Below are 10953 nucleotides of genomic sequence, written 5' to 3' on the forward strand. Positions count from 1 at the left end.
TCAAAATAAACGAGCCCAAATTTGGTTAGCAAAAGAGCAATGGAAAAGAGAATGTACCACAGTTTCAATGTCGTTATCGCACACCGGGCACCAAGTTGAACCAAGATCGATACCTCTTTTGTCTAACTCGACCCTAACCGGTAACCTATTTTTTCGAACCCGCCAAACGAACACTTCAATTTTTTTCAGAACTAGATTGTTTCTAAGCGCAGGGGCTGCTGAAGACTGTAAAGCCGAGACCTTTTCATTAATGAGATCAATGAGCACACTTGTAGAAAATAACCCGTTACTTTGACCGGACCATTTCCACCCATCGACGTTAACGAAAAAAACATCGATCTCTTCTTCATTCTGTACCGCATCAGCTTGCAATCTACCTGTAATGTTTCTAATCCAGCTCCAAGATACCCCACGAGTTACACCATCCCCAACAATTTTATCCGCAACACGAGCGTCTTTATCCGTTTCGATTCTGAATAACCTTGGAAACCTGGTGCATAATGGTTGATTACCTAGCCAAATGTCTTTCCAAAAAAGTGTGTCTTCGCCATTATTCACCATTCTAACAAAAGAGTTAGTAAAAGGAATATCGAGGTTTTCAAAATCTATTCTAACAAAAGAGTTGTAATCTCTTGTATCAAACAATTTGCTCGAAATCTAAATTACCAATCAGATCGCGACAATCACTTGTGAGTGAAAAGAAAAAAATTCAAAAAAATAACTTTTAAAAAAAAAAATTCTTTTTTTTCCAAAACCTTTTTATTTATTTTAAATTTAACCCGATTTAGAGTTTTGGGTTTTGTTTTGAGTTTAGTCTTCAAAACTGTAAACCCTAAACTTTAAACTGTTCGTGTTAAAAACTCAATTTAAACCCTAAAACAAAACCCTAAACTTCAATTTCTAAACCCTAATTTCTAAACCCCAATTACCCTTATTTATAAACCCTAATTGCTAAACCATAAACCCTGGATATAAGGTTTAAGGTTTAGAGTTTAGGGTTGGTTCAAGATTTAGAGTTTAAGGCTTATGGTTAAGGGCTAAGGAAGTCAATCATATGTGATTGAGTAGTTTTGACTATGTGAGAACAAGTGATTGTCGCATTCTCATTGATCCCATAAATTTCAAGTAAATTGTTAAATTTATTTGAATATTAAACTTTAATATATTAACCCCCAATAATAACTGTTTTTACTTACTTCGTCTAAAAAATGATTGTTCATATTACTATATAAATATAAATAAATATATATTTTAAAATAAATACACTTTCAAAAAGTACCTAATGAATAACATTAAATTCTCTAATTTAACACAATAATTTAATTAAAATTACATTGAATATAAAGAAAAATCTAATATAAATAATATCTATCTTAAATCTAATAATAATTTATGAGACACTTTATGTGAGAAGGAGGAAGTATGATTTGCTCAAAATTGTCATTAATCACTTCAAAATTTGTCACTAATAAATACACTTGATATTCAATCTACAGAAATTCGCCCGCTCATGGCACAATAACATCCTTCAACAATGATTCAAACAAGTAGGCTCAAATCAGTGGCGGTACCAGAATTTTTTTTTACTGGGGGCAAAAAAAAATTAAAACCGTAGCAATTTTTTGGGCAAAAAATGGAGGTTTTGGGGCAAAAAAATGGAGGTTTTTAGGCAAATTATGGAGGTTTTGGGGCAAAATTTGAAGATTTTGAGGTAAAATTTGGAAATTTTTGGAGAAAATCTGAAGGTTTTGGGGCAAAATCTGAAGGTTTTATGGCGAAAAAAAAAATCCACCAGGGACAAAGTCGAAAAATCTAAAATTTTTACACTGAAAATTGCAAATCCACTAGGAGCGGCTGCCCCCGCTTGCCCGTAAATAAAACCGCCCCTGGGTCAAACGCGCTTTACTATGGATGACAAGGTTTTGGTTGAACACAACTATGTGTTTTCAGTTAGTAGTATAATATTTTACACAAGGAGTTTAATATAACCAGAAAGATAATAATCTGTTTCAAGATTCAACAGACCAAACCCATCTAATTTGATATGAAATAATAAAACCATATAAGATCAATATTATTTGACACCTTTGTTAATTAACTAGTGAAATGATCCGTGGAACCACGGGTTTATTTAAATGAAACAGTTTAATGATATATTTTAAGTATTAAGTGAATTTTAACGCTAAAGTCATTTAGTTTAATGACCCGACGGATTTCGACTAAGAAACTTCTCGTTGTTTTTACAAACACATTGATGTACTTAACTTGATCGGAATAAATGAACTACATTTATTCTCTCACCATCATCTTCCAATTTTCATCACAATTACTATTTTCTTTGTCATAAAAGTCTACAATAGAACCTTTTTATTGAGACGTGTATTTCACAACATATATAACGTAATTAATCTCGTAAAGAGAACTCATATTTGAATTTGAATAATAATATAATAATAATTAATGAGAGTGAATTTTTCCTCAAAAAACATGAAATAAATAAATAAGTATATTTAATTTAATTAGTCATTAATTAGATAAATGACATCACTTTAAGGGCTTGAATTTTTTTTCCTTTTTTTTTCTTAACAAATGAATTAGCCTAATAATGACATCATCATTATATCATTTTAATAGAAACTATAGTTAGTTGAGTGTAGAAAAAGAAATACAAAAAAAATGTTTTTAAAGGGGAAAAACTTTGTTAAAAAAGGTTGTAGAGAAAAATATCAAAACTGAATTATATAAAAAAGTGAGAATGTTTGAAATGAAAAATCAAATGAGGTGGGAGAGTTAAAAGGATTGAAAATGCAAAAACAAATAGGAAGGGGCAAACTAAAAATAAAATAAAAGGTTAATCGCTGTAAAAAAAATGCCCCGGAACTCAAACCTAGGTCTGCTGCATTAGGAACAGACTACTACTAAAAAAAAAAAAAAAAAAAAAAAAAAACCTACTACTCTATTATTTCCTTTGTAATATATATAGCACATTCTATTTTTAACCCAAAAAAAAGTGCATTTTTTCATTAAAAAAGGAAAATTAAAATGCAAATTACTTAAATACTCCAAGTCTACTGAGGGTATGTTTAGATGCGAGTATTTTTGAGGTTAAAGAAGCTTGTAGCTTCTTGTTTTTATAAAATAACACGTATAGGATAAAAAAAACTTCGTTCGGTTAAAAGAACATAAAACTTTTAGACAGAGAGAAGACATTAAAGCTATTACAACTGGCGTTAAAAAAAAGCTTATAACTTTTGTCATTTTACTATTTATTTAAACAGCTTAAAATACTTTACCACATACTTAACTACATATAAAAAGCTACCAGTTATAAGCTATAAACTACAAGCTAGTTTTGTCAACATACTCGGTAAATGTCGATCACTCTCAGCAAATCAAATTCATCCCATATTTTCTTCTTCGATGTTTATATAATTGTTTCTCGACAGTGGCGACTCTACTTGTGACGATCGCTCCAAATTCATATGGACGAACACGTCATTCATCGATTTCATTGCGAGGTATTTGACCTCTATATGATACATTTTGTAAACATTGCATTCTTTTGAAAAGGCACAACATAAATGAATATTTAAATCAAAGGTTTTCGACATCTGATGATTTCTACATATAGACAATCACTATAAATAATAGTTTACAATAGTACTTCCGTTGACAATGCAGTCAAAATAAGATACATGGTGATGATTTGGTGAATGCAACGTTTCCTTAAAAAAATATGCCATGTAAGACTCCATGCACATAGCTTGTGTAACATATAATCAAAAAGCGGAAGACTTATAGGGAACCTGAGAATAAACATGCTAACAAGTGTCAACACAAAGGTTAGTGAGTTCATAGTTTTAATGTTTCGTATAATCTGTATATAAAGGTGGATCACAAGATTTCAGTTGTTTCATCCAGAAACGTTTATCAAAATATTCTACGAAATTGAGCACCCTGGTAACTAAACTTTAACGTATATATAATTTGTACCCTTTGTATAATCGTCTTAATAATACACGCAAACCAACGTGTACGCTTCTCAAATAGCATACATCCGTTAAAAGGCTAGTGCTCTAGCTCGGACGGGGATATCAAGCCCTATGGATCCATATACTACTACTCGCGCCCACCAGTTCTTATAACTGACAGTTACTAGTTACCAAAGCTAAGGGATTTTCGGTTCAAACTCAGTGTAGAATTTAGTATGTACTTGTATCCATTGCGTTTAAAATAAAGTGCATGTATTCTCAGCCTAAAAATATAGATTGCAAAAGCAATTAAAAGGGGATCAATGAAACTCACCTTAGCAGCATATAAAGTCGTTCACCAAAATGTGATCGAAACTCGGATTACCAAATAATCCTAGATCTCAACCTAGACAACATATGTTGGTCAATAAACGTCTATCAAGCTAGGTCAGGTCATAGTGTATCACAATCCTAATCCTCGAGATATACATACAAAAGTTATCCAATGTCGTTTTAAAAAGTCAATTTTGACAGTTGTTTAACAAAACGAGACGTACCTTATATAAGGATTTATTTACTCGGTTGGTAATATTCAAAAATCCAAATTATCAATCTCGTAAACGAGTTGTTTAAATCTTAATTGTAGATTCAAAAGCAATTTCAATTAACGTCAATCATAATTCAGTTGATCATATCTTTTTATCCGTTCATCGAAATTATTCGATATCTAAATGAAAAGTTATTGATTTTTCGCCAGCTTTCCAAAAACATGTATATCATATACTTTTTACCAGTACTATATGTATTTAATTCGTGATTCATTATAACTGTTTAACGACGAAATTTAGCATACAAGCATATATAAATATATATATACTCGAGCACTAGACATGGATACACAATTAATATATAAAAGATAAAATATGAGTGCTTACGTATAAATATTGAGATTCAATATTGTAGGAAAGTACGTAGACGTAACGGAGATGATAAATACTAGATTTGATTCACAAATATACCCCCGAACATTACCCATAACCTCCTTGGCAATAACCCATAATTTCCTTAGCTCTATCCCGCTCAAAAACCCATTTTAAAGGTGACACGCTCATAGCCTCGTCGTAGTATTTTAGGTATATATACGACTAATAATAATAATATTATAATAAGATTAATAATAATAATAATAATATTAATCTTAATAATAATAATAATAATAATAATAATAATAATAATAATAATAATAATAATAATAATAATAATAATAATAATAATAATAATAATAATTCGGAGGAATGAACCGAGCTTTTATAGTATGTGGTCTGCTACAGTACCTCATGCGATCGCATGAGTTTTCAGTATTTTTGCCATGCGATCGCATGGCCGCCTTATCCGTTTTTGTTTGCTAGTTCCTCGACATCAAATAGTGTTTTACTATAGCAATAGTGTTCACTGTAGCAAATAGTATTTTACTGTAGCAAATAGTGTTTAGCAAATCAATGTAGCAAGTCGTTTTCACTGTAGCACTGCTGCAAAATACGGTTTCACTGTAGCAAATAGTGTTTTACTGTAGCAAATAGTGTTTTACTGTAGCAAAGTCATTTTACTGTAGCAAATAGTGTTTTACTGTAGGAAAGTCGTTTTTACTTGTATATATATATATATATATATATATATATATATATATATACATACATATAATTGTTCATGAATCGTCGAGAGCAGTCAAATGTAATGAAACAGTTCTAAAATTTTGAGATTCAACTTCATAGACTTTGCTTATCGTGTCGGAAACGTTAAATCATTTAAAGATAAAGTTTAAATTTGGTCAAAAATTTCCGGGTTGTCACACTACTCTTTACTTCGTGGGATTACGGAAAACCGCTAGTTCGAAATTTTTTCATAGAAAATTCCATTTAAATTATACAGGACACCAATAAATTTAACTACATCACCCCATATATTTTAGAATTTTTTAGTTTTTCCTTTAAATTCTATAGGAAACATTAAATTTAACTATTTGGACTCCATATATTTTATGAATTTGTAGTTTTTAAAGGTAAATAACTATTAAAATAGTTTTTTGAAAATAAGTAGCACTGGAAAAAAAAATTTAGAACCCAATTGAGTTATAATCCTAAAATCGCCACCGTTTCTCGAAGTCTTTACACTACATAAAACATGTCATTTCCTGGGTGACAATATGACTCCTTTTGGGAAAATTTTTTTTGTCCATATGCCTTTTCAAACAACATGCTATCCGGGACATGTCGTCCCGAAAGACTCATGAGTGAAAGTTTTTCCGAATGAACTACGAACAAACAAAAAATAAATTAGGTTATTATATAATATTTCGTTACAAAGTACAAATTTTAAGCAAATAAATTTAACTAAACCTGATTATTAGGATAACATAAAATCTTCGATCTAGATTTCGATCAAACAACTTCACTACATTCACATTATGTCATTCGAATTCAATGCGAAATTGATAATGATGAGGTTGATGTTGCAAAAAGTTAATGACGGTGGTTAAATAAATGGAAATGGTAAGAAAAGAAATTAGCTAAAAATTAAAATGTATCCCTTTTCGGACGGCATGTCGTTCAGGAAAGGTAACTGGTAAATAACTGTACCTTTTGGAGCCAAAATTATTTTCACGAGTGAAATTTTTAAATAAAACTATGGTGTGCACTATCCAGACGATATGACTTCGGAAAAAGTTGTTCGGAAAAATTGCTATTTTTGGATCAAAAAATATTTTCACAAAAGAAAAATTAAAAATGAAAATAAAATTCACGGTCAATTGATGTCGTCCGAAAAGAGATCCAGTCAAACTTTTTAGAAAAGCTTACTAAAAAGTACAGTAACTTTTTATTTTTTAGTGAGACTTTTGCGGGCGACATTATGTTGACCAGCTTTCTAATATTTCTTATAGTGTTAATAGAGACATAGGTTATTATAACACAAAATTTTGAAAATACACCACACAACAACAACAACAACAACAACAACAACAACAAAACCCAATGCCACATAAGTGGTGTATGGGGGAGGTGAGATGTAGACAATCCTTCCCCTATATTCGAGAATAAAAACAAGTCATTTCTCCACCCAGAGTGTAAACACTCTTAAAAGTGGAGAAAATCATCTCTCTATCTCTCTCTCTATTCGATGGATAGAGAGATTGCTTTCGAGTGGACCTCCGGTCAATAAGTAGGAAAAAAAATTTAATAAAAAAATTAAAATTAAAAATAAAATTGAGACGCCATGAAAATGGTAAAATCAAAATTTCCATGAGTTTTAAATCCTGCCTGAAATTTACTTTAGGCTCTAAGAGTCAGTTAAGTCGTCAATAAATCGACGTTTCCTATCGACTCAATAACTAGAGTCGCATACAAATTAATTACAAATAAACTACTACCATGATGATACTTTAAAGGAAAATTGCCAACATTTGTGCATTTATAATATCATAATTATAAGTTATATTTTAATATAGTTTATTATATTATCATAAAACGATTCGTTACCATCCACTAACTCTTACAATAAGTTAATTATTAATCAATAATAACAATTAAAAACTTAATCAAAATCCCTATCCAAAAGGTTCAAAAGGAGCTTAAACGAATCATTTGTTGTTTCTAATATTTCTTGTAGTGTTAATAGAGACATAGGTTATCATAACACAAAATTTTGAAAATACATACAAATTAATTACAAATAAACTACTAACATGATGATACTTTAAAGGAAATTTGCCCAATATTTATGCATTTATAATATAATAATTATAAGTTATATTTTAATATAGTTTATTATATTATCAGAAAACGATTTGTTATCATTCACTAGCTCTTACAATAAGTTAATTATTAATCAATAATAATAACTAAAAACTTAATCAAAATCCCTATCCAAAAGGTTCAAAAGGAGCTTAAACGAATCATTTGTACATTACCTCATCGCTTACTATATGATCAAAAGTTTATTTACTTTTACTAAAAAGTCATACTATTGAAATAAAAAAGTACATAACTTAGATTTCCTAAAAATAAAAAAAAATACGTAATTTTAGTGCCTAAAAAATAAAATAAAAAGTTTGTTAATTTAATTCCTAAATAATACATAAATTACTCATTAACGGTACGAAATGACTGATAATAAGTTCCAAACGTGCTCAGTTAAATCTGTCTCTAACTGATTGCGAACGTTATCTCTTATTTCTTTCATACTTGCATCTTAATCCCTCAAATTCCCCTGTTCCCGTCGTGGTCGGGTTCTTAGGTTATAAATCATTTGTGATGGCCCGTACAAAATCATCGTGTACGATTCGTCAACAACAGGATCTTTACACGGTCAAATACTACATGCTGTTTGAAAACCAGTTTGCATTCATAAAAGATAACGTTTTACAAAAGATAACGTGACACAAATGTCGTTACAAAGTCATTATTTGAAAATAACATAAGTTACGAATGCAAAAGAAAAGTTCCATGATTGAGACATCTCTAAGTAATGCAGCGGAAATCTAACATAGCAGGTCCATAACAGCAAGTCTATAACACCAAGATAGCAAGTCTAACAGCAACATCGTCTAAACACCTGAGAAATACACGCTTAAAAGTCAACACGAATGTTGGTGAGCTATAGTTTGTAATCAGTAAAGTAATATAGACCACGAGATTTCGGTGCTTCAACAAGCAGTTTAAATCAGTATGAAAAGTATATGCTTATCCGTGGGCACCCGGTAACTAGACTTAACGTAATAATAATACCCCCTAAAAGTACACTTGGCGAGTGCGTATGTCCTCGAAGTATCAAACACCCGTTAAATGCTAGCGCGACTAGCCCGAGTGGGGATGTCAAACCCTATGGATCCATATCTAATATTCACGTTCACCGGTTCAAAAACCCATGATTAAACGTTACCGTGCTAAGGGGAAAGTTTATGCCGTTATATAACCCACACATATGTAAAGTTTAAGTACTCCTGTCTAGTATGTAAAACATAAAAAGCGCATGTATTCTCAGTCCCAAAAATAGTATAAGTAAAAAGGGAAGCTATAACTCACAGTGAATAAGCAGTAAAAGTCGTTATGAAACGTATGCAGGTAGTAAGTCGGTCCGAAAGGTCGTCAACCTAAGTCAAAGGTCAGTAGGTCAATATGTTATCCCAATAAGTTTAAAAGTGAATAAATTAAGTTTAAGTGTCATCATCAACATCATCATTATCATCATCATTCATCAACACTAAGGTAAGTTTAACAAAAATAGAGATCGAAACAAAAAGGTTGACTTCAGACAACTATTACGACCTCTATACAAATCGAAAAGATGCGTAGTCAATGGCTATGGCTCCGTATGTGAGTCCTCTAACTGCTGACCAATTTTCAGAACCTAACTCATCTTCGTTTGACCGTGACGACGGTTTAAGTGCGAGTAGGTCAGAAATTTCAGCACAACGTTACAAAGGCGTAGTGACTTTCGGAAGGCTATAAATCCTAAACCGTATATCGGATTAAGTCAAGGCCTAAATGAAAAGTCATCTACTCGAAACGAACTATCTGAAAATCGATTTTACAGAAGAACAGGAGTCTGATCAGACCCCGAAAACAGCAAACAAGTGCTCCGGTGAGGTTCTTGGTGCTTGATGCTCATCACAGTTCTCATCCTTGATGCTTGTAAGCTTCAAGTGTACAACTCTTTGATGTTTTAGCATCACTTTGACCAAGGTTCAACCATCAATACAAAACTAAGAGTAAAATCTATCATTCTACAAGTTTTGAACATCAAGATTGCCTCTTTATTGCATAGATCCAATAAAGCTTCAACCTTTGTCCATTTTACACAAGTTTATGCATCTCCATCATATATGATGATGAAGACTTGATCTTTATCATCACAACAAACACAAAAAGGTTCCAAGTAAGTGAGATCTACAATAATAACTTAGATCTCAAGTATTAAGAAAACCCAAAGCTAGAAAGCTTGGATCTTTACAAGATTAATGAGACCATAAGCTAGAAAGCAAAGATCTTTAACAAAATAATGAAAGTAATGAGACCATAAGCTAAAAAGCTAAGATATTTAACAAAATAATGAAAGTAATGAGACCATAAGCTAAAAAGCTAAGATCTTTAACAAAATAATGAAACCCTAAGCTAGAAAGCTTGGATCTTTAGTGTTCTTGAAGATCTTGAAGCATAAAGCTTGGATCATTAAGATACATGAAGATCATAAACACAAGTTTTGATCTTTATAACAAAACAAAGAAATCACAAGCTAGATCTAACAAGTAAATGAAGATTCAAAGCTAGAAAGCTTGAATCTTTCATGTTCTTGAAGGATTCAAACCCAAGTTTGAATCTACAAGATATAACAAGATCAAAAGCTAAAAGCTAGATCCATTAAATGATGACGATGATGTCGACTTTATGAAGAAGAAAAGAAGAAGAAGAAAATTTAAAACTTACACTTTTTAGAGTAAGAAAGACTAGAGAGAGAATTAGAGAGTAAGTGTGTGTAATTTGTAAATGAAATCAAGTGTGAAATGAATGGAATAAGCTTGGTATTTATAGGAGGTGAGGGTGTGGGGAGGGTAAGGTCGCCGTGGATTTTGGTGGGGGATAAGGGGGACACCTTTTTGCTTTTTAGTTAATGGTTGTCTAAAGTTGGTGCTTATGTTACGATCTCATGCAACATTAAGGATAATGCTTAACAAAAATGCTAGTATGTTCCCTATAATAAATGGGCATTTGTCTTTCATTATTATGGGTCACTAACTTATTATAATTGGGCTAATTAAATACTCCACTAGCTAGTGTAGGGTGGGCTAAAGTCCAACAAGACTAACTAGTGTGCTCTAGTAAATTACTAAGCGTAATTAAGCATCCAAAAACCCAAGTAATTGTTATTATAAAATAACAATTAGTGTTTCGTAGTCATAATATTCCAATTATGACCAAAGTTAAACGTG

The 10953-nt window shown here is 31.4% G+C and overlaps 1 protein-coding gene across 1 annotated transcript; it reads right to left on the reverse strand.

Moving 5' to 3' along the window:
* On the reverse strand, positions 1 to 561 carry LOC139869205 (uncharacterized). The gene has a single exon (XM_071857525.1). It carries the CDS (start codon positions 559 to 561, stop codon positions 1 to 3), a length of 561 nt encoding a protein of 186 aa, XP_071713626.1.
* Positions 562 to 10953: the final 10392 nt, after the last annotated feature.

This window comes from Rutidosis leptorrhynchoides, chromosome 9 (genome assembly GCF_046630445.1).
Source record: "Rutidosis leptorrhynchoides isolate AG116_Rl617_1_P2 chromosome 9, CSIRO_AGI_Rlap_v1, whole genome shotgun sequence".
Classification (NCBI taxonomy): Eukaryota; Viridiplantae; Streptophyta; class Magnoliopsida; order Asterales; family Asteraceae; genus Rutidosis; species Rutidosis leptorrhynchoides.

Excerpts from the sequence above, each read along its gene's own strand:
- LOC139869205 (XM_071857525.1), bottom strand. The coding sequence starts at position 561 with ATGGTGAATAATGGCGAAGACACACTTTTTTGGAAAGACATTTGGCTA.